This window comes from Myxocyprinus asiaticus, chromosome 14, assembly GCF_019703515.2.
Source record: "Myxocyprinus asiaticus isolate MX2 ecotype Aquarium Trade chromosome 14, UBuf_Myxa_2, whole genome shotgun sequence".
Classification (NCBI taxonomy): Eukaryota; Metazoa; Chordata; class Actinopteri; order Cypriniformes; family Catostomidae; genus Myxocyprinus; species Myxocyprinus asiaticus.
The window spans coordinates 25,921,663-25,946,104 of NC_059357.1; the positions used below are offsets into that span (position 1 = coordinate 25,921,663).

The 24,442-nt window shown below is 37.2% G+C and overlaps 2 protein-coding genes across 3 annotated transcripts; both read right to left on the minus strand.

The window, feature by feature from the left end:
- Positions 1–202: 202 nt before the first annotated feature.
- rac3a (Rac family small GTPase 3a) lies at positions 203–7,693 on the minus strand. Its single transcript, XM_051716689.1, has 6 exons — positions 7,530–7,693; positions 4,783–4,854; positions 4,506–4,623; positions 2,028–2,090; positions 1,762–1,921; positions 203–1,427 (listed from the first exon to the last, which is right to left on the minus strand). Exons 1-6 carry the CDS (start codon positions 7,562–7,564, stop codon positions 1,297–1,299), a joined length of 579 nt encoding a protein of 192 aa, XP_051572649.1. The 5' UTR covers positions 7,565–7,693; the 3' UTR covers positions 203–1,296.
- Positions 7,694–12,055: 4,362 nt separating this feature from the next.
- Positions 12,056–23,604, minus strand: LOC127451756 (cAMP-dependent protein kinase type I-alpha regulatory subunit-like). 2 transcript variants are annotated; one of them, XM_051716682.1, is made up of 11 exons: positions 23,491–23,604; positions 22,503–22,690; positions 22,215–22,382; positions 21,977–22,068; positions 20,571–20,632; positions 19,224–19,270; positions 17,514–17,672; positions 17,284–17,344; positions 16,969–17,090; positions 15,752–15,833; positions 12,056–15,029 (listed from the first exon to the last, which is right to left on the minus strand). In XM_051716682.1, exons 2-11 carry the CDS (start codon positions 22,674–22,676, stop codon positions 14,857–14,859), a joined length of 1,140 nt encoding a protein of 379 aa, XP_051572642.1. In that variant the 5' UTR covers positions 22,677–22,690; positions 23,491–23,604; the 3' UTR covers positions 12,056–14,856. The 2 variants fall into 2 exon arrangements, with proteins under 2 accessions (XP_051572642.1, XP_051572643.1); XM_051716683.1 differs by having other exon boundaries at positions 22,503–22,685; positions 23,491–23,603.
- Between the last annotated feature and the right edge of the window lie 838 nt (positions 23,605–24,442).

Below are 24,442 nucleotides of genomic sequence, written 5' to 3' on the forward strand. Positions count from 1 at the left end.
TGAGCTCTAGTATTTTAAATATTTATTTACGAGTAAAAGACATCTGGCGACTGCATACCAATTTGTTGCTTGTACTTTCTCTAGTACATTCAAAGAGTTCCTTTTATCGATGCGTTGCCTTTAAAATGATATCACACACACTGGGTTATTTTGACAAGAACTGAAAGGTGCAAATGTTTTCAACAGAACAGGAGGACTGAGGTTGTGTATCTGCCAGTGTCTAGGTTTAATTTTCAGTCATTAGTTCAATAACATCAAAATAATTTCAAACCAAAACATAAACACTCAGTTGGCACACATACACATATTTTTATGTTTGTAAAACGGAAATGTTAATTTTTTAAAGGTAAGAGCATTTTTTTTTTGTGTTTAAAAGATCATTTGGCAAGTAGGCCCTGCACAGAAATTCATAATGGCACATCTTATAATGTTTCAAACATATCAGGAGAAAAAACTAATTGGAGACAAAAGACTTGATGGTGTCACAGTTTGCACAAAATGATCTTCTTTCAAATGAAGTTGCACTATGCACTCTTTTACACATTATAGCCAAATGTGACGTTTTAGGAAAACCGATTTCATTGTTCACTTCTTTGTGTCATATTTCTGTCAATTTTAAGGAACTGTATTTCTTTGTTTAATATACAGGGATGCAAACTCCTGAGAGATGAAATGGTGAGAAAGTCATAGCAGATTTTTTTTTTCTCTCTCTCTCTCTCTCAAAGTGATTTTAAAAAGAAAATGTGACTATCTGAAAGGTTAGTAGTTTGCATCCCTAAATATAAATCATTACATACAGTGCAGGCACAATAAAACACAAGTACAGTACAAATGCTTGACAGGCAATAAAAGCTGAAATTAAAATACTTAATGTAAGTGAGAGTGTTGACAATGGCCTCACATTTAACTCACAAAAGCTATTCACAATATGTATTTACACAATATTCTGACACATTCACAAATCCCAAAAGGGAAAGTACTTGCAGATAAAATATGAATATCCACATTCCCACAATATCCACTTTATAAGCTCTGAAAATGTAAAATGATAAGTATCAGAGTAAATGGGTTTGAAGTCCCCATGTTTAATAATAACTGATTGCATTTGTTAGCTATGCTTCTTCTTTAACAAACTCTGATACATTAAACATCCCATGGAAATGTATGTCTCTGCAGTTTGTCATCTCAAATGTTGGATGTACTATCTGTTGATAACAAGCAGATAACAGCAGGGCTAAAGAGGAAGACCCCACTGTTTAAATGACATATCAATGAAGGAATTAGTTGCAGTGCTCTTCACAATACAGTACACTTTTTGCCCCGCTTCTTTACAGGTGGAGGGCACAAAACAGCACGGATGGCCTCATCAAACACAGTCTTTAAACCCCTCTGTGTAAGGGCAGAGCACTCCAGATACTTCACAGAACCTAAAAAAAACAAATGATCCAATGAGCCACTATACATGGTAAAATGCATCAAGGCCACAGAAAAAAAACTATTATAGAATTTTTTAACAATGCAAATTGCAAAACTACTGTGTACAAAACTTAGTGAGCTGCCTCGCTGTCTTCTATGGCAGCATCCAAACTGAAACAGAGCTTCATAAGAGACCGATTTGGAACACTCCATATAGGCGGCAACACCGCGCGTCATTTAAATAGCAGCGCACTGAAGACTCAACTCTCTAGGTTTTGTTACAGACCCTAGGTCTATGTAAGCTTTTCAAAAATACATCTACAATACACAGAAAAAAATTCTTACCAATCTCTCTTGCCATAGCAAGGCCTTGAGGATAAGTGATGGGAGCTAGTTTCTTATCCCGCAGACGTTCAATCGTGTCTTTATCATCCCGCAGATCAAGCTTGGTGCCCACGAGTATGATGGGGGTGTTTGGACAGTGATGGCGAACCTCAGGGTACCACTACAAGAAAAAATCTTTGGTTAACACAGAGCACTAAGCAAATATTCTTGTTTTCACCTTGTTGGGGGAAATCACAAATTCAAATATCAGCATACTGTATACTAACCTTTGCTCTTACATTCTCAAATGAAGCCGGGCTCACCAGTGAGAAGCAAATCAAAAATACATCCTGCGGAAACCAAAAAAAGGCTCTTTGTAAAAAATCAATGTCATCAATTATTCATTTCAGATCACACTGCACTATATAATCAGATGATGTCATAAAGAAATGAAAACTGAAGTATATTTTTACCTTTTTAGTATCGCACTGATAAAAACAGGGATGCAAACTCAGGTGATAAAGGTGAGAAAGTCAACATAGGTTTCTTATATATATATATATATATTTAGTTGATTTGTATGTTGTATTTAAAGTTATTTTTTTTATTTATTTTTTTGCATTTAAAGCTTTTAAAAAGTGTTAAAACTTAAACTAACCATTTCAAGTGATTTTAATAAAGGAAACTGTAGACAATTTTACAAATTGGGCAAATTAGCTTAAAAAAAGGTGACTTGCTGTAAGGTGAGTAGTTTGCATCCCTGTAAAAACTATAATATAATCAGTTTAGTCATTTTCAACAATGTACCAAAGCAAGTCTCAATCTTCAGCACACAGATCCTGTCTAAAGATTTCAAATCACAAAAAGTACTATAAAAGATTATAAAATGACAAGTCTTAAAATAGGCCTTGAACAATGCTGAAAGTGATTAAGTCTCAGGAAGTGATTTTATGCTATAAATGGTATCAGCCTCATCAGCTCTTCACTTTCAAACAGGTGAACAAGCTAGTGTAAGATATAAGATCATACGAGAGTTCATTTTCAAATTTTTAAAAAAGCTACTGCCTGTCCCCAGATCTCAGTTTTTTAGGTATTTACAGCTGCGCCACTTGCTCAGTACTATTTTTGGGAGTAGCATACACCCCCCTAAAGCGGCAGACACTCTGGGAGGGGTGATTACTGCTTTTGGAAAAGGTCATGAGGCATCAGTGTATTACTACCTGCTAATTCAGAGTATAATTATAATTTATAATTATAATTAATTATAATTTTAATTATAATTAATTATAATTTTCTTTATTTATCACACATTATACATTTGCACATATACGGTGAAATTCTTCTTTTTCACATATCCCAGCTAGGCTGGGGTCAGAGTGCAGGGTCTGGAGGACAGAGCATTAACTTCTATCAAGAGATTATGGGAGAAAGATTTAAACTTGCTATTGGAGGAAGGAGTGTGGGCTAGGATTCTAAAAAACATCAAGTCTGCATCTAGAGACGCAAGGGTGTGCCTTATGCAATTCAAGATTTTACATAGATTCTATTGGTCCCCCTCTAGATTGTATAGGCTTGGTCTTAAAGATACACCCATGTCTTTTGGGGGTGTGTTAAGATCCAGGAGTTTTGGTTGAAGGTTCAGAGTTGTGTGTGTGATGTATTGGGCACTCAGGTATCATTTTGCCCCAGACTCTGTATTTTGGGCGATGGGGCAGTCATCGATGTTGAGAATAGACAAATAAAGAGTTGGGTCTTAACCAATGTCATGATCGCCAGACAGATACTTTTAAGGGGATGGAGGTCGGCTGGAGCGCCCTCATTTCAGGAGTGGTGCTCGGAGATGGGAAGGGTGGCGGCCTTTTAAGTAGGGTGGAGAAATGGGGTGGATATCTGTCATTTATGGATGTGTGATTATTATTATAATATTTTTATTTATTTATTTTTGTGTGTGTGTCTATATCATGTATGACCACTGGGATGTTGTTGTGGGCGAGGGTGGGATTGGGAGGGGTAATAGTGGGGGTTAATGTTGATTCTGTATATGTTTTGTTTTTCTATGTTCAAATATGTGAATCAATAAATATTGTTAATCTGATAAAAAGAAAAAAGCTACTGACTGTTATGATTGGAAAATCTCTTGAGATAAAACCTTGAATAATGTCTTAAGGTATGGTGACCTTGGTATAAATGGAATGATTAACTAATAATTGAGAATTGCCATCTAAACCTTTATCTCCGGTGTAATTGGGTTGTTTCGATTTGTGGGATAAGTGACTGCATCTCTAACTAAAACACCCTTGCAATTCAAGCGATACCTTTTTAAACTGTAAATGTCATTATAATATTCTAATACATTGTTTTAATGTGCATTGATGACAGCAGTCATACTTCGGATCATTTGTGAGTAACTCTTAGGGATTTAGAAGTCCTCAGGACGACTTCTAAGCTGTCGTGGGTTTAAGAGCTTCTTTCAGCATTAAAATGCTTCATGAATCACTCTTAGATTAACATTTTAGTCCTAAAATCAGGAATGACACAATTTTTAGTTGCTACTAAAAGTCCACATTAGGAGTGACTTTTAGCCTTTTAGATTTTTTGTGAATACGGGTCCAAATTGATATGCTATTATATTGATATATATGCTATTTTACTATTTTTGTAAAAAAATAAAAGAAATAAAATACATGAGCACACTCCAAAGCTAAACTCAAATTACTACTGCTGATAACCAAAAGGAAGGATTACATATTGACATATTTAAGTACCGTTTGAGGGTAGGAGAGTGGTCTAAGACGATCATAGTCCTCCTGACCTGCTGTATCCCACAGGCCTAGGTTGACCGGTTTGCCATCCACCATAACATTGGCAGAGTAATTGTCAAACCTAAGAGGAGGTTCACACACAGGTACAGGAAAGAACTTTGTAATGATCTAGCGGACCATGAACTTGACATAAATAAATATACAAAAAGGAAAATGACACACACGGGCAGCACAAACATGCATGAATATTTCCCAATTCAAAGTATCATACTGTACTCACACTGTAGGAATATACTCTCCTGGGAAGGCATTAGTGGTGTAGCTGATGAGCAGGCATGTCTTACCCACGGCACTGAAATAAAAAAAGATGTTAGTGGGTTAGTTCACATAAAAAAAATAAAATTAAAAAATATATATATATATATATATATATATATATATATATATATATATATATATAATAAATATAATGCTAAATAAGAGTTTTTATATATAATTTGTCCATGCTTTTGTGTGTGTGTGTTTTCATGACAACAAGCTGTCAATCACCCAAGCTCACTCACAAACTAAAATTCAACTTTCATGTTGTTCCAAACCAGAATGAATTTCTCTCTTCCTTGGAACACAAAAGGAGTTGTTAGGCAGAATGTTAGGGATTGATAGCCTCAGTCACCATTCACTTTCAATGCATCTTTTTTCCATAGCATGAAGGTGAATGGTGACTGAGGCTATCAATCCCTAACATTCTGCCTAACAACTCCTTTTGTGTTCCAAGGAAGAGAGAAATTCATTCTGGTTTGGAACAACATGAAAGTTGAATTTTAGTTTGTGAGTGAGCTTGGGTGATTGACAGCTTGTTGTCATGAAAACACACACACAAAGCATGGACAAAGTTAAGTGGAGAGTGGAGGCAGGAAATGCTGTGGTGGGGTAAAGACTGAATTAGGAACAGTGATAAAAATTAGGGGGAAAAAAAGTGAGAGTGAGGAAGTGTGATAATGTGTAAGGAATAAGGAATGAAAAAGCGATGTGAACAGGCCAAAATAGAAAGTAGGTTTCACGGCTGAGAACCCTGACTTTGTACTCCTGTCATGAAGTGTGTCGCCCCCTCTGTTTTTTCCACTGGGCTGTGAAAAGTAGTTGCCCATGGCGACAGAAAGCATGTACCACGAGAGAGCAACTTAACCTGGTTGCAGAATTAAATGTGAAACAGCTAATATAAATTCTCCACAGCCTGAAAGAAGCTATGAATTCAGCAATACACTGAAAAAATGTTTACCTAAATAAACTGGCTTGAAGTATTTATCATCACTGAATCAACTTGAACACAATAGGTTACAACAAAACTAATTTTAAAGGGTTAGGTAGAAATAGCTCATTAGAAGGTAACAATTACAGGTTACCACTTTTTACAGTGTAGGCTAAAAATATAAACATGACAGATCCAAATCAAACCGAAAAACAAACCAAACTACAATGTTTAGCAAATTACACTTAAAAATGAAAATTCTCTAATCATTTACTCTTTCTTGCTGAACACAAACAAAGATTTTTAGAAGAATATTTCCACTGTTGGTCCTTACAATGCAAGTGATTGGTGATCAGGCCTTTGAAGCTCCAAAAATCACATAAAGTCAGCATAAAAGTAATCCACCAGACTCCAGTAGTTTAATCCATATCTTCTGAAACGATCCAGTTGGTTTTGAGTAAGAACAGACCAAAATATACCTTCTTTTTCACTGTACATGTTGATAGCATTCACCTTGGTGATCATGATTTCAAGCTCGATTACACTTCCTAATGCCATCTAGCACTCAAGTAGGAAGTGTAATCGAGCTTGAAATCATGATCGTGCCTAGAGACTGCAATGGCAAGATGTACAGTAAAAAAAAAAAAAAAAAAAAAGAGTTATATTTTGGTTTGTTCTCACCCAAAACCAACTGGATCGCTTCAGAAGACATGGATTAAACCATTCAAGTCATACGGATAACTTTTAAGATGACTTTATCTCCTTTTTGGAGCTTCAAAGTTCTGGCCACCATTCACTTGCATTGTGTGAACCTACAGAGCGGAGATATTCTTCTAAAAACCTTAGTTTTTAGAAAGTCATGCAGAAAGTCATGCACACCTGGGATGGCATGAGGGTGAGTAAATCATTTTTGGAATGAACTATCCCTTTAGGTGATTTCCTTTTTGTATCTTCTTTGGGGAAATAGGAAAAAAAAAATTAAGAATTCCAAAAAGACAATAATAGCTCAGATCGAAAAAAACAAACATTGAATATTATTTTAAAGTTTTGTTCTTTAACTGATAGAATAATATTATAGTCTAACTGTATTTGTAAGCCTATTTTATTGGACAGCTATAACGGGAAGAAGCGTTGTAAATGACCAACATTTGCAATTTTCTGCTCTAAATATAGTCTACAGGTCATATATGCTATCTGAACAAATAAATGCATTTAAAAGGTTTAACGATAAGTCTTATGAGCACCAGGTGATCCAGGGGAATGGATTATTTCCACTGGAGCTCCAGTGATGTAGTGGGTGTGAAAGCATTACATCATTAAATAGCGATTCCACCTTAGACGCGAACCCAATTTATATACTACATTGAGGAGCTCGAGTTTAATATTATAATATATAATGAATTGCTCGTTTCATTGTCACAACAAATGAATGCAACAAATGTTCATTTAAAAAAAAAAAAAAAAAAGCAAACACAACATGTAAAAAGCCTGAGCCTATATTTAACAAAACACAAACGCCAAACGCAGCCTATTGCTCATCATTAGGCTACAATATAATTAAAAATGAGAGTCAAACAACCTCCGGTGTCTCGGAAAATGATGAGAAATTTTTAGGTAAGTCCATTAATTATAAGCGTTTAATAAATTCTGTCTGAGTAGATCTCGCTCATTCGTTCAGTCAGCACACAACCCACAGCCCCTGCTCGCAACAATTGCTTTTCTCCAAAAGAAACATTCCTTACACAAGCAATTTCGGCATTTATTCTTTAAAACCTTACCCGTCGCCGACAACAACACACTTAATAGCTTGCATTTTCAGGGCACGAGTCGTATCCGACGAGTGAGCAATCTGAAGAAATACGCTGAAATGTGATGCTGAATGTGCCTGTGTGGGCTAATACAACAGAGCTTCAGCAGCAGTGGCGGCGGCGGTCGGGTGCATTTCACGATAATTCCGAAAAAAGACGAACGGAGCCTGTTCGTTCTTTTACGGAGGTCTCGTGAGGTGCCCCTAACAGTGCACGCCCACTTTTTCAGCCGTCTGGTCTGGGTTCCGGAAGTATTTTTCCCATTCATTTTATTCCGTAGGCTTTTCACAGAATCCTTCATAAAAGAGTTATAAGCCATGAACCAAACCAACCAGTTGCGAGGTGAATCACAACATTGCAAACTATGATTTGAAGCAAAAAAAGTATTTAAAAATCTGACAAAAAGACAAAGGGTACAAGACTGTATACTTACCTTCTTTCACGAGGGCACAAACTACAATCCCATCAAGCATTGCAAATGATATAATCTAATAAAAAAACGATGGAAATATATAAAACTTGATTTTAGGTTGTTGATTTTAAGCACAAAAACAAACTACTTTAAGTTTACTGCAAAATATTCCAATATATATAAATATATTATATAGTTTGAAGATAAAGGGAGACTGACTCATTCATAGAAGTGGGCGGTCACTGCTGGACTTGTCTGGTGGGCTTTGTTGGTTCTCTGATTGGTGGATCTTTCTCTGCTGGAACATGGGTAGTGTAGTTGTTCACATTAAATTCTATTTTATTTTAAAACAATGAATTTGAGATATGTTAGTACCCCAGTTAAGGACTGATAGATTCAACAAAGGCATACCATCGATGAACAACCTCGTAGCTCACGGAAGGTCTGTCTTTAAAGGTTTATAAGTTATTGTTGAAAATTAAATAGGATTTTTATTTTCGGAATTGTTGCGATCTACTGCCTCTGTGTCTTTCTCTTTCCATTATGTAGTAGGATGAGATGTCGTCATTAATCACTGTGTTAATCACAAAATATTATTATCTCCCATTGATTAAAGAGACATTGACATTGTGAGACATTGTGTGAACTTATAGAGACATGCATGAGGCAGACATAACTGAGCTTTACCAGAGACTATTTAGCCGGACCACTTCTATTTAAATGAATGGGAAAAACGCCCAATATGGCGGATGTAGAAAAGGAAGTCCCACCTTACAGGTAAATGAGCCAATCACCTTTTAGATACAGACATCACCTGTCAGTCAACTTGAGAATGCGCATGTGCGTTAGCTGCACCAGTCTGAATAGTATTTTTAGTGTGATCTGAGCTTAACCCTAGAATGCATGACCCCAAAATGGATTTCTTCCAAGAAAATGTATCCTGTTTGTATCTTCATCAATCATTTAAGAATTAGATCGTTCACAAAGGTTAATGTTTAATTAATGTTTATTTGTTCACTTTTAAAATTTAAAATTAAAAGATAAAATTCAGTATTCTTTAAAATAACTGTAACTTTCCTGGACCAACTCTGAACCGAGCCTTTATCACAAACACATTCAAAACATCTAATAGTGCAGACAGCTTTCTCCACTGGAATGTTCTAAACCTCATCTGCTTCTCATTAAAACACCAAACAACTACACAATACTTTGTCACAATGACAGTTATCTCCAGCACAACCTGGACTGTATTCTGGATCATCATCATTGGAGTACTCTGATTTTTGTCTCCAATGCCATTATGGGTGTCTAATTGAACATTTCCAAAGCCTCCTCTGCTGTAGGCCTACTGTATATGCGAGCATGTTTTGCTAACAGTTGACTTGCTAATAGTTTGCTTGTTAGCTGATTTACAATATTTGTATGTCTATGTTTCAAAATCTGTCATATATATTTTTCTAAAGTTTACAAAATACAGTATTTCCACACAAAACTTACCAACTTGCTAACATGTGCTAGCTTCCTAAGTAGTAGCTCTAGTGGTTTACTAGCTAGCTGATTTCAAATATCATGTAAAATATCTGAATGTCAGTGCTTAAAGATTTATCTGTCACACATTTTAAAAAGTAAAAAAAAAAAACCAACAACAACAACATAAAAATACCATGTGAAATCATTCTGACCCCCTTATGCAGTCTTGGGGTAGTGATAGAAATGTTTTAAATTTTCTGAAGCTATTACCAAGAAACATGAAAATGACATTAGTGAGGGTCACAAACAAGATTTGGGGGCTTTAATGGGAGATCAAGGAAATCAATATTTTTACTGATAAAATGTTCCATACATCAGAACCTTTGGGTCAGTTTAACCCCCTTTTTGCATTCTAGGGTTAAGAAGCACAATTTATGATACCATTGCTGTCAGATTTTACTGCTGATTTGAAATATGTTCTTTGATCGTAATCTTGACCAACCATTTTGGAGATTTTGGTCTTTCTCCATTCAAGTAAATAGAAGATGCACTTATTGCTGATTGTATCCATAGCTGCCTTTGAGCATTTAAAGTATGGCTGCTGAGCGGACTGACTTGCCTTGAAAGGGAATTTGACTTTACACAAGTGACAACTGTCAGTCCTATGCTGAACAAATGGCACAGTGGCTTAACACAAGTGATATGGTTAAGAGAACAACTGTCAGTGCAATTTTAAACAAATGACACAGAGAAGTGTGGGTGTGTTAAACTATTCTAAGACAGTAAAAACTGAGATAAACCCAGCTGTGTTTAAGATGGCATGTAACAGAAATTTCTGGAAAATACTCTTAATTCACATGACCACAAATGATTTTGTAAGAACAGATACTGGAATATAAATGAACACACATAGGCCTAACTGTCTTAAAGGTGTATTTAGTAATTATTATTATTATTATTTTGCATGTTGTCTTACACTTAATTTAATCCATGAGTGAAAGTGTCCAATGACAGGGTGGTTACTGAGATTTAGCAAGTAGTATTTGGCTGGTCATGTGATTCTAACATGGCAGCCCCCATGAAGGGACCCTCTCCGTAGAATAAAACAGCTTTTATAAGGTTACTGATATGACTGGAGTCATTCATTGAGTCTAATTATTTGAAACATGTTTTATTAAAATGACTATTCTTAAGTAATAAAATGTTTTCATTGAGGACGAAATTACTGCGTGCACCTTTAAGGTGCAATTTTCACCATTGTCCTTTGTGACAGAGTTCTACAATGAAGCATCTTAAAAAGATTTCTAGGGAGGACCATCCCATTTTTGTTAACTTGAATAAAACTATTAAACATAGAGTTGACTCTTTCTGCCAGTGTTGGGTGTAATCCAATTACAAAGTAATTATTTACTGTAATCGAATTACTTTTTAGTTAAAAAAAGTAGTGTAATATATTACATTTTAAATTCTTGTAATCAGATAACAGTTACTGACTCAAAATTAATTGAATAACTTGTAAGTACATTATAGGGTTATGCTTATTTCTATTATACTATTTATGTAGAATGCATGAATTATCACCCCATGACAAGTCTTTGTGATGGAGAAATGAGGTGCAGAGTGTATGACTTTTGTAATAATTAACAAGAGAGAAATATAGTCATTATTTTGAATTTGTTGGGCGGAAAAGCGGTTTAGAAAGTAACTTAAAAATAATTACTTTTCCAATGAAGTAATTTTAAAGTAATCTGATTACAAATTTAGAGAAATAATTAGTATTTTGTAGTGGACTAAGTAATTTACCCAACACTGCTGCCAGCAAACTTAATTTTTATAGCCTACAATTTAAGAACTTTATAAGGGAGGTTAAAGCAGGTTTCACACAGCATGATTTTTTTAAAAAGTGCCCATATTAATGCGTGGTGTTTACAACTATTGCAGCTTCCTATGTCAGACATTATACATTGCTGTATGCATTTACATGTTTCAAAAAGGAAGCAAAAAAAAACAGGTACAAACATGACACAAATGGTATCTTTCAGGGATGTGAATGCAATTTAAAAAAGTAAAATGTATTTTATATAGCCTTTAACTTTCTCAGGTTTTTAAATCAATATAGAATAAACAATGACAACACACATTAAACATCATGTTAATGTTTTCATGTGAGAAAAGATGTTTAATTTAATAATAAACTTAGTCCCTAATGCAAATACAAGAAATAAAGGAGACTTACATTTTCAAGAATTTATAATTTTATTGCTTGACCTGCCATTGAGACAATCTATACCAAAAGGGTTACAACTTTAGCACATCCAATGAAATCAAACCGTATTATAGAAAAAGAATAATAGAAAAATGGTCCTCTGACATTTTATACATCTCTGTGCCGAGGGCTTAACAAACTGAACAGCTGAAGAACATGTGAACAGGAGTCCCTGATAACAAAGCTTACAACCAAATATATAAATTCCTCTGTAGATAGTATAACATATAATTTTACTGAAAAATCCAAAAGAAAACACCACTGGAAGTCACAGGGAATGAAAAGCAAGTTCCAAAAAAGGTACTGTAGAGGGGGGCTAATTCAAACACATTTCCAAAGTACCACTGAATGTTCTTGAGGATACAGGGCCTGGAGTTGTTATAAAAAAAAAAAATTAAAAAAAATTCATAATAAAATAAGAAGAACATTGCAATTGTGGTGCTACAAACCATTCAATCTATCCCCAGAACAAAAGAAAATGGAAAAAGATTGATAGTTCCTTTTAATTAACTAAAATTGAAACATCGATTCTGCACTGCCGAACGATAAAGTTATATAAACAGAGCTATAATCAGTAAGCAATTAAATGCCTATCAAATGATGTCACAGTTTACATTATATGGACTCATACCAATTATAAACAATTAAACATGTTCATTTATTCAACCCCATCATAAGGCATAAACCACTCATTAATACTACAGTGGAACGGTTAATCACAAGGCTATATTATATTTGAAATTTCACATCCCCCGCAATTCTGGGTGGCAAATTCTGTGGTTTTAAATACAGCACCAAGATTTTAATGATTCTGAAATTCTAATCAAATCTTAGAACTAAAGTGGCAGAAATCTGTGAATGAGCATGTCAGCAAAAAAATTAAAAATAAATAAAATCTTATTTTCTTAAACAGCTGCACTGACATACCATAAAACTTTCTAAAATCAAGTGCCAGTGAAAGACAACAGGTGAAGAAAAATGAAACAATTATTCCATGTGGTTAGTAGGGCAAACTCAAATATTTAAGATACACACTACATATATAATTTCACTTGTCTCTCGCTTTAATATTCAAAGCAATTTTGGGAAAGTTCTATGCAAACCCTAAATTACTGGAGCTTTACGTCTAAATAAATAACTCGGTATCTACTAATCAATTACATTGCTAGGGGGATTGTTTAAGGATGGAATAAAATATTAAGGTTTATAAGTAATACAGGTATCAAGCTAACAAAACAGTTATGAATATATTAGAGGGATAGCAAAATAATCATTATAAAAATAAAATTAATCAGGCACTTTTCAAAACCTAAATTTGCTTGCAATAACACGAGTCTGTGGTATAAAGGAGCTGGGTATCTGCATACTAAATATCTGAATGACAAAGATGCATGGAAAAAAAAATTACAATTAAAATACAGATCAATTCATTCAAAATAATACAATTGTGACAACTAAAATCTAACTTCAGCAACTGTTAACACTATACTGTACCACCCAATAAAACTGTACAACACAACTTGGAGAAACCTATACTTAAAGAACAATATCCGATAAGAGATTAAGGTGGTGGCAGTAGTGAATCGCAAATCTATTTCATAACGTTGTATGGATCCCAACCCATATCCCATGGCATATAGATACCATGAACTCAATACAAGCGGTAAATACTGTCCTGTTTTAAGACTTTGATTTAATTATGGGTAGCATAAATAATCTAAATCTGAAACAAAAAAAGGACACGAATTATTTGGAAACAATTTGCACATTTTTAGCCCTGCCCTATTATCCACATACTTGGATGTGGTTTAGCTTTTTCATCTTAAGAATGAGAGAGAGAGAGAGTGAGAGAGAGAGTGAGAGAGAGACTTTTCGGGATTTCTAAGTAGTTCACATACACTCTCATACAGAGAGAAAAGCTAATGGGAGGAATAAGGGGAAAAAAAAATAAATCGGTTGGCCAAGGTCACCAAGTAGTCACTTCCTGTTGCGTAAAAGGAGGACACTCACATTCTCAGTCTGTCACAAAGCTCAGTTTTTACAGACAAGCTTAAAAGATCCTCTAACATTTCTGTAAACCCTCCCGATATTAATGATTAAACACAATTTTAACAACAAATATAACCTTAACATTTCATTACTAATATCCACCGCATTTCTTTGATTAAACAAAATAATTCATTAATGAAAATAACATTACCTTTGTGAAACAAACAATCAAAAGCATTTGCAACAGAGGGCATTCCAGAAAGAAGGAAATGTGGGAAAAAAAAAAGTGTAACTTTAAAAGGAAATTTTACTAATCCTGGTCTGCTCCAAATAAGAGTCCAGTGCAAGCCTGTGCATGTCACATGGAGGATGAAGGAAGAACAGAACGTCCAACAGAGTATGAAAAAAAGCAGTTTCCCCAGTGCAATGGGATCAAATGCCACAATGGAAAAACAGCAGGCGCATATAAAGTGTTCTTTATGTATACATGTGTATGTATATGTATATATAGATATCAAACTGTGCAAAAAAAATATGGTTATGGTCATTTACTTCTAATATATAATCAATTAAATACACTATATATGTGCAGCTATAACAATAAAAGAGCAAAGCTGATGACCATGATAAACACGGTGATATTTAAACTTCAGTACCCTCAAGAAAACAACATAACACACATGGATTTGCCTTTGGCTTCCCTATATTCGAACGCTTGTAATGAAAACTGAATCTGAAACTCTTCAATGGCTAAAAAGATGCGTCATAATATACTGAGTCGATACACACAACTGTCAGTCTTGCCAAAGTTATCCTTCCATTCGAAACACTGTTACAGAGAAACTTCAAGAAATTTGGAGGCAAGAGAAAATCCTGATACATTTTTGTTATGTTCACGTGACATAACAAATCTGCACAATATCTGCACGGCATCTGTGGCACAATAATTGGCTTGTTTCTCAGACAAAACTAACAATTAGCCTTGATCTATGATGGATACAAATACGACAGGGCACAGGACAAATTGAAAGAAAGACAGAGAGAGAACACTGAAGTAAAAGGGCACCTATTTGTTGGAAAATGCATAAAGAAAAGTAAGAAAATAAAGCAGATTTGCATTGGTGGACCCTGCAATAGAGGAGGAAAAAGCCTAGTGCATCTCAGACGGACAGAGACACAAAGCTGTTGTACTGCTGTATGTTTCTCTTCAGGATATCTGAGCAGGGACCAAGCACCCGTTCGAACCGGGGACGATCAAGTTTTACGCACTTCAGCGGACCACGAGCGACCACTGTGGCGGCACGTGGGCGGTTCATGAGCAGGGCAATCTCACCTGTTGAAACATATGGAGGTAAATCAGAAAAAAAGCACAAGCTGAACATTAGAAAACACTAAACAAGAAACATACTTTACACAAGTAAGCGAACGCAGACCCGAGCGATTGGGCAACGCATTACCAATGCACGGTCTGACATACTTAAGTGAACATACTTAATGTGCCTTCTTGCCTTAATGTGGTGGTAAAAACCTCAGTACTCAAGGGGGTGAAAAAGAGTTACCTTCAAAAGTTTGTCATAAAACCGGATGTGTTTTGTTTGGGTAAGTTGCTATAAATGCATTGACTTTAACTTACTTGCTTAATAAAATATAATTAGTAAAATTTATATTTTAGTAATGTACCTAGTTAGAAGGTCCCCTGTATAATTAACAGCATTAGCTGGGAGAGAATCTACTTCCATTGTAAACAAAAGGGCACATATGGGTATAATGAAATATCCCCATATGAATCGATATCGAATCAAAATCTAATCAAACCGAGAGCTTGTGAATCAGAATCGAATCTGGAAATCTGTATCAATAGCCAGGCCTATTGCTCAAACTGTTGCTCTGGCATTATACTAGTTCATGCGTTGTGCGCCCCTAGCGGCAATGCTGAGAATGCAAAGCATAACTGTGTACCTCGCACATTTCGAAATGCAACAACACACGAGATCAAGTTTGCAGTCCAGTGACTTCTGGGGCATTTGCCATTAGAACGTAAAGAGAAACATTTACCAAAGTAGTCAGAAGGTGCGAGTCTTCCAACCTCCACAAACTCCTCATTTTCTGACCGTCGCTGCAGGACTGCTGCAGACCCCTGTGGACACAAGTCTACTTCAATATATTTGTTCTCCTTTGACATCTCTTTTAGGACAGCCACTTTCTATAAACAATTCATCATTATTTACTTGTGTTATTACTGAAGTGTTATTACTAATTAAAATTAATTAACTGTGTAAAGTATACAATGCCATATGACTATTCAGCGACACCTTGAATAGAGTTACAGATGAATATTAGGGGTGTAATTGTTCACTCATCTCACGATTCAATTCAGTTCACGATACTGAACTCATGGTTCGGTTCATTTTACGATTCTTTACACGAAGCCTGAATCAAAAAAAAGTTAAGATTGAACTTTTTATTTAATTATTTATTATTATTACTTTATAGACATATGCAAAACAGTTTGTTTTCATAAAAAAAATTGCTAAAAGTACTCTTCTTAAAAGTGCTAAATGATCCATCAGAGATGTACTTGGACTAAAAACAGCCCAGAACAGGGCAATGGTGACACCAAATGGAAATAATAGCAAATAATTCTGCTTACTGAAAATATGGAATTATGTTACATACATATGCTGCTTACACAGTCACAGATTACAAACATTTAAAATATTTTAAATTAAAATTTGATCTTTCTAAAATAGTACTGCTTATCCAGTTAAATAATAATTTACTGAAACTGTCAATAATAGACAAAAATAGCGTTATTATACATAATATTCAGGATTATATATAGCAGATTAATATGGCACTGTCATTAAACCTTTGTAAACTTATATTTTCTCTCACGCTGTCAGAGCAGATCAGTCTCATGCATCAAAAGGACATTCAATCTCTCACGCTGAAAAGACGCATCTCTCTCCTGCTCATGGTTTTACTTTCAGCTGAACTCATTGTACATCGAACTCATTGTGCCAATGAAGAGATTTCCATTTGTATGCCCGCGTTACGTAGGATGTCACATGTATTGGATAGAACAGACGCTAAAATAATTTAAATAATAATAAAAAAAGTTCCATCTCCACGATGCGCATCGTCACATTTTTTAACCGCGATGCATCATGCCACGATAAACTGTTACACCCCTAATTAATATATATTTACAGTGAAATGGCACTGTATTTAGCAGTGTAAAAGTGAGTGGATTTAACAACAAGGAAAGCTACCTCAAGGATAATGAAAAATTCATCTCCGGGTTGACCCTGGACAACAATCTTCTGGCCATCCTCAAAGTTGACTGTCTCAAGGGCGTCAGCAACAGTCAACCGTTCCCATTTATCCAGAGATTCTGCTCATAGCATGTAAGCACATTAACAATGGGAAGCACTTCACAAGTCAACAGGTTTTGTTCATACAGTAGGTTGGTCAGAATTAAATGCCATTATCTTACAAAAGAGAAATGACAAAAACTACGACTTATGAATAGTTTACCATCCAAACATATGTGTTAATACACACAACCTGAAATTCATAAAACTCACCCAAAATGGAGACTTTGCTAAGAAATTCTTCATACATTTTCCTCTTTCTCAGAGTGCTTCCCTTAATAAGGAAATGAAAGTTCAGCAAATGTTTTTTGTGCTAGTAAAAATAATATATCATTGATCCTCAAATAAATATGATTTTTAAGAGCCACTGCAACTATTTTTAAAGATTATTGCATAGACATAAATGTGTTTTTATAATAATGGCAATGAAAGAGTTTACCAACCATGAGTATTCTCCTGTAGCTGTCTCTGTCTATCCCCCACAGCTTGACATTGGTCTTTGCTCTGACAGTAGCTGCTCTGGGTGTACCGTAAATTAAAGCCAGCTCACCAAAACTGCCACCCTCTCCAATACTGGTCACCCACTCATTGTTGACATGCACCTACCGAAAAAGAGCAATATTCAGATCATTATTATTTCAAATGGTGTGGCGGTGGCGTAGTGGGCTAAAGCACATAGGTTGTATCAGAAGGTTGCTGGTTAGATCCCCATAGCCACCACTATTGTGTCCTTGAGCAAGGCACTTAACTCCAGGTTGCTCCAGGGGGATTGTCCCTGTAATACACTATATTGCCAAAAGTATTCGCTCATCTGCCTTTAGACGCATATGAACTTAAGTGACATCCCATTCTTAATCCATAGGGTTTAATATGACATCGGGCCACCCTTTGCAGCTATAACAGCTTCAACTCTTCTGGGAAGGCTTTCCACAAGGTTTAAGAGTGTGTTTATGGGAATTTTTGACCATTCTTCCAGAAGCGCATTTGTGAGGTCAGACACTGATGTTGGACGAGAAGGCCTGGCTCGCAGTCTTCGCTCTAATTCATCCCAAAGGTGCTCTATCGGGTTGAGGTCAGGACTCTGTGCAGGCCAGTCAAGTTCTTCCAAACCAAACTCGCTCATCCATGTCTTTATGGACCTTGCTTTGTGCACTGGTGCGCAGTCATGTTGGAACAGGAAGGGGCCATCCCCAAACTGTTCCCACAAAGTTGGGAGCATGGAATTGTCCAAAATCTCTTGGTATGCTGAAGCATTCAGAGTTCCTTTCACTGGAACTAAGGGGCCAAGCCCAGCTCCTGAAAAACAACCCCACACCATAATCCCCCCCTCCACCAAATTTCACAGTTGGCACAATGCAGTCAGACAAGTACCGTTCTCCTGGCAACCGCCAAACCCAGACTCGTTCATCAGATTGCCAGATGGAGAAGCGTGATTCGTCACTCCAGAGAATGCGTATCCACTGCTCTAGAGTCCAGTGGCGGCGTGCTTTACACCACTGCATCCGACGCTTTGCATTGCACTTGGTGATGTATGGCTTGGATGCAGCTGCTCAGCCATGGAAACCCATTCCATGAAGCTCTCTATGCACTGTTCTTGAGCTAATCTGAAGGCCACATGAACTTGAGGTCTGTAGCGATTGACTCCGCAGAAAGTTGGCGAACTCTGCGCACCATGCGCCTCAGCATCCGCTGACCCCGCTCTGTCATTTTACGTGGCCTGTCATTCCCAATCGCTTCCACTTTGTTATAATACCACTGACAGTTGACTGTGGAATATTTAGTAGCGAGAAAATTTCATGACTGGACTTGTTGCACAGGTGGCATCCTATCACAGAACCACGCTGGAATTCACTGAGCTCCTGAGAGCGGCCCATTCTTTCACAAATGTTTGTAGAAGCAGTCTGCATGCCTAGGTGCTTCATTTTATACACCTGTGGCCATGGAAGTGATTGGAACACCTGAATTCAATTATTTGGATGGGTGAGCGAATACTTTTGGAAATATAGTGTATGTGCACCGTAAGTCGCTTTGGATAAAAGCGTCTGCTAAATGCATAAATGTAAATGGTAATCAAAATAAAAGTGAAATGTCCTGCAAATTGAATTACTGTAATTACTTCACCGATTGTTTATATTTGGAAGCATTCCACTTACATCCATTTCACCTTGGTCAATAACGTAAAAGTTATCACCCTCATCACCTGAAATGGGAAAAAATACATTAGTCGAACTCATTTTTCTGAAAAAAAAAAAAAAAAAATCACATTTAGCTTCTCCCAAAGGCCCTTTTCCCACTACATGAACTAAAGTCCATTTTAGGTACTTTTACATGGAACTAGTACCTTTAGTTGTTTTCACAGATGAGGAACTATAGTTCCTCTTAGTCGTTTAGAGAGAATTTATTAGCTCCTACTCCGGGGTAGGTACTTTTTGGGAGAAAAGGGACTGTGGGAGGTGCTGCAGCCTGTGATTGGTCAAACAAATATGATGCACAAAGCAATGAGAGTCGACAGCCGCCATGAGTAAACAAACTAGTAGCCGCTAGCCTATTACACCTCTGAATTCCTCTGATTTTCGAATTCCCTTTACAGCACTAACATAAAACCTACAAAGTATCCAAAGAGTATCACCTGTTTCACATATTATGCGTGTGTGTTTGAGCAGAGCTGCTGCGTGACTTCAAAGGTAGACGCGGTCGAGTTTTCATCACATCTGTACTGTGTGAACTCTGTGACTAAACAGAAAATAAGGTGATTTCTGGATTATTACATCAAATTTTTCCTGGGATGACGGATATAAATAGTGGGTAATCGAGAGTGGGTAACTGAAATCTATTACAAACTAACTAATCTAATTTATATGAGGAAAGTGTTGCGTGCCTGTTACTGCATGGTTAACTTGCATCAAGATGTCTTTAAGTCAACGAGCGAGTAGTTCAATACAGTATTTTATGCTGAGTCACAAAAGCCTTTTTTTGTAAAAGATTGTGTTGATAAACAGGTTTATAGTGCATTTTCAACATGTTGTCCGCTGAGTACAGTGTGTGCTGTGTGATTAAAATAGGCTGAGTGCCTCGTCTCATCTCTCACTGTGGCTTCAGGGACGCAGCACCATGAGGCTCACGCGTCCAGTGTAAAACAACCTCAAGACACATTTTGGGTAATACAGCCCTAATAAAAGTGTAGCGCTGATCCTTCCGTGGTCCATTGGTGTTATTGATTTTGTTGTTGCTATTGGATCGTGCGTGCAAACAACGTCAGAGGAAAAGTGGTCAACATTAGATGAGAACTAAGAGGAACAGAACACTCAAGGAGACTTTTCCTTCTTGCATTCGCACACAAAAGTAACCCCCGTAGTGATGTCATCTAATGTAGACCATTTATCTTCTGTCATGGTTTTTACGTTCGATTCAATAGCAACAACAAAATCAACAAAACTGATGGAGGACGCCAGGGAAAGTACCGGGACTGTATGTGGGAAAGGGGCTAAATAAAGCCTTACCTTGTTGAATGACAGTTTCTCCTGCAATGTAGGTGACTGAGAACATGGCGTCAAATATGTCACTGTGAAGATTAAAATGTTGTATTAAACATACTAAGATTCACAGTGAAAAATTATTATGTAACTCAGTACTAATCAAAACTAGAGATCGACACTATCGATTTTTTTTCCAACCGATCCAATACCGATTATTTTTGTTTACGCATTCGATAACTGATAAGCAGAGCCGAATTTCTTTTTTTTTATATATTTTTTATTTATTTTATTTTATTTTATCCCCTATTCTCCCCAATTCTGGAATGCCCAATTCCCACTACTTACTAGGTCCTTGTGGTGGCGCAGTTACTCACCTCAATCCGGGTGGCGGAGGACAAGTCTCAGTTGCCTCCGCTTCTGAGACTCGTCAATCCGCACATCTTGTCACATGGCTCACTGTGCATGACACCGCAGAGACTCAAAGCATGTGAAGGCTCATGATACTCTCCGCGATCCATGCACAACTTACCACGTGCCCCACCGAGAGCGAGAACCACACATTATAGCGACCACGAGGAGGTTACCCATGTGACTCTACCCTCACTAGCAACCGGGCCAATTTGGTTGCTTAGGAGACCTGGCTGGAGTCACTCAGCACGCCCTGGATTCGAACTCGCGACTCCAGGAGTGGTAGTCAGCGTCAATACTCGCTGAGCTACCGAGGAGCAGAGCCGATTTTTTTTTTCCCCTCCTCTTTTCTCCCCAATTTGGAATGCCCAATTCCCAATACACTCCAAGTCCTCGTGGTGGCGCAGTTACTCACCTCAATCTGGGTGGCGGAGGACAAGTCTCAGTCGCCTCCGCATCTGAGACCGTCAATCCGCGTATCTTATTACATGGCTTGTTTAGCGCGTTACCACGGAGACGTAGCGCGTGTGGAGGCTTCACGCTATTCTCCGCGGCATCCACGCACAACTCACCACGTGCCCCACCGAGAGCGAGAACCACACATTATAGCGACCACGAGGAGGTTACCCATGTGACTCTACCCTCACTAGCAACCGGGCCAATTTGGTTGCTTAGGAGACCTGGCTGGAGTCACTCAGCACGTCCTGGATTCGAACTCGCGACTCCAGGGGTGGTAGTCAGCTTTAATACCCAGGCCTCTAAGCAGAGCCAATTTTTTATTAATTTCATTAAATTTATTATTTCATCTTTATATTACAAAAGTTAAAAGTAGTAAACAATAAATACATGGTTGTGATTACAGAGTCCATCTCGAATGGCATTTGACATAACTTTAATGGCAGTTTGCGTAACATTTTTGAAACACTCACCAGATGGCGGCATTTATTGGTGGATTGAGGAAAAATGCTTGAATATTGGAAAAAAACTATTATCAGTCGATCTCTAATCAAAACATATTTTACCTTCTTTCATTGTCATCAAGATGGGCAAAAAGCACATTTTTCTCGATCGCTTTAGCAAGGGCAGCCATAGTTTTATAGTCTTTAGGAATGACCTGTGAACCAACAGGGGAAAGCCATTTATTACTTAAAAAGTGACCACACTTTAATAATTGTATTGAAAGTAAATCAATTTCAGTATGAAATTCAATAAGAATAATATTTAAAAGCAACAGATTCTAATTAAAATCTAAGAATTCACCTTTCTGACATAGGAAGCAGCATCTTCCTCAGTGTAGACCTCTGCACTGATGGCACCACGGCGCCGCCGGCCCTTAACCACAGGGTTCATGGGAGGAGAGACCTCATCTTCACGGGAGTCTGAACGAGAGCTCGACTTCTGCTGGCTAATGATCTGTTTAGCTTCCTCCTGATAAGACATGAACACTGTTAATGACACTAATTAAACTTACATATAAGAACACTTGTAATAAAAACTGAGCCTAAAAATAGTGTCGCATGTCGTTTCCCTTGAAAGAAAATGACCGACCTTCTCAAGCCTTTCAAAGTATTCTCTGAGGAAAGCCATAGGCCTTTCAGGCCTAGAGGTGCACAGCTGCACAATACAGTCCTTCAGCAGCTGCTGGATGTTGTTCTTCTGCACGTAGCGTTCACACTCCCGCAAACTCCTCTCCTCTTCACTGTTCGTACTGCTGGACGCCATGTTGACCTGCTGACCTGACACATGCAATTCACATCAGCTCATGAAAGAATCTGTGGCAAAAAGTATTTTCTAAAGTAGTATCTTCCTGACAAAATGTAAGAGCAATTTCCAGCCGACAGTAAATACCTAGAAAACTGTAGTAGCTATAGGAAAGGCCAAGACTGGAAATCACAATATTAAAATTCCCTGACATCTCCAGGATTTCCCATGACTGTGAAAAACCCTGTTGTAAATATATTCACGTGAACTGGTAATCATAACCTATTAAAAACAAAACAAACATCTGCCAACCTTATGAATAGCCTAGACTTACTGCTGCAAATCAATACAACACAAAACATTCTCTAATATAGCGGCTCTGTAAAACAATGCATATCGTCAAATTCACATATTTACAACACATCAAGTAAATCAGACCCAGTGAAATATTATTTTCCTAAATAATCACATAATATGGGACCATTCTGAATGGTGTGATGTGCCCCAATGAAAGGCCCCTGAGCTCATAAAACGTATTCCGCAGTTCGCATCCCACAATAAAATGGTACTCAGATATGTTAACATAACAATTTAGTGCAAGTAACCGCGTTTTAACACGTATTTAAACGTTAAGCAGGGTAATCCTGCAGCCTCTTCTAGTTCTGTGGCTTCTGTAAACAGTTTTGTCAGGCAGCAAAAAACGCCATCTTGCAAGCCACATTATCACAACAACAGAGGCCGACGGCATTACTGTAAGCTCTCCACAGGTCTGTCAGCTCACGCATCGACATCACAGACAGTTCAAGCGAAGACTTATGCTATTAAATATTCATACCTGAGTTGTTTCGATGAGGTTGTCCTCCTTGTTTTACTCTGTAACACTGGCTTTCACAGTCCTTGGACGGAAAGATGCCTCACCGGAAAAGGTTATGACCAATCACAAACAACGATTGACGTCAATGAGCCTCGATCTGGGAAGCCCGTTCCTAACAACCTTAAAGGGCAAGGGCTCGTTTTTGTTTCTAGAGGAGATGTTGTGAACCAACGAATGTATTACATTCTGCTGCATCGAATGTGCTACACGAACATTAAATATGTGCTACATGTTTAAATCACATTTTAGAGTCCTCTTTCCATGACATTGCCATGCAAAAGACAGTACTCGATCTGTTTAAAGCTTGAAACCCTCTGTCAGTGGATCTTTATGACAGCTGAAAAGGATAATGGGTCTAGTGATAAACCCAAGCACTGGGTTGTCCTTATAGTCAGGGATATTCCCCTCACTAATACACCATACAGTACCAATATGTCTCGTTTAATGGGGCCCCTAATGAAAAAAATAAAATAAAATTCGAATCTCTTTTGTTGACATTTCCAGAAAGTAGCTTGGCTTTTCAGAGTTTTAAGAGAAAGATAACCTGCTGCCATCAAACAAAAAATATTCTCTTTGGCAGGATAAAATTCACAGGGACTAATGTCACACCCCCAAATTCTGTCCCCTTATCCACCACTTTTTGAAATACCCTTTCTTGAGGTAAGTGTCTAATGCAGAAGAAACATCTCCAGTTCTTGAGCAGCAGTTTCCATTTCGATAAGTGGTGATCCAGCATGAGTTCATCCTAGTCTGTAACTTTATTCTTTTTTTTTTTTTTAAATTAGCCTACATCAATTCACTTTTAAATCAATAAGCATCCCAATCAAATTTGAAATGAGCCAGCACTGATATGACTTTAGAGGAAATAAATTCATCAGACACATTCCTTGAACTTGTGAACCTTTATCACTGT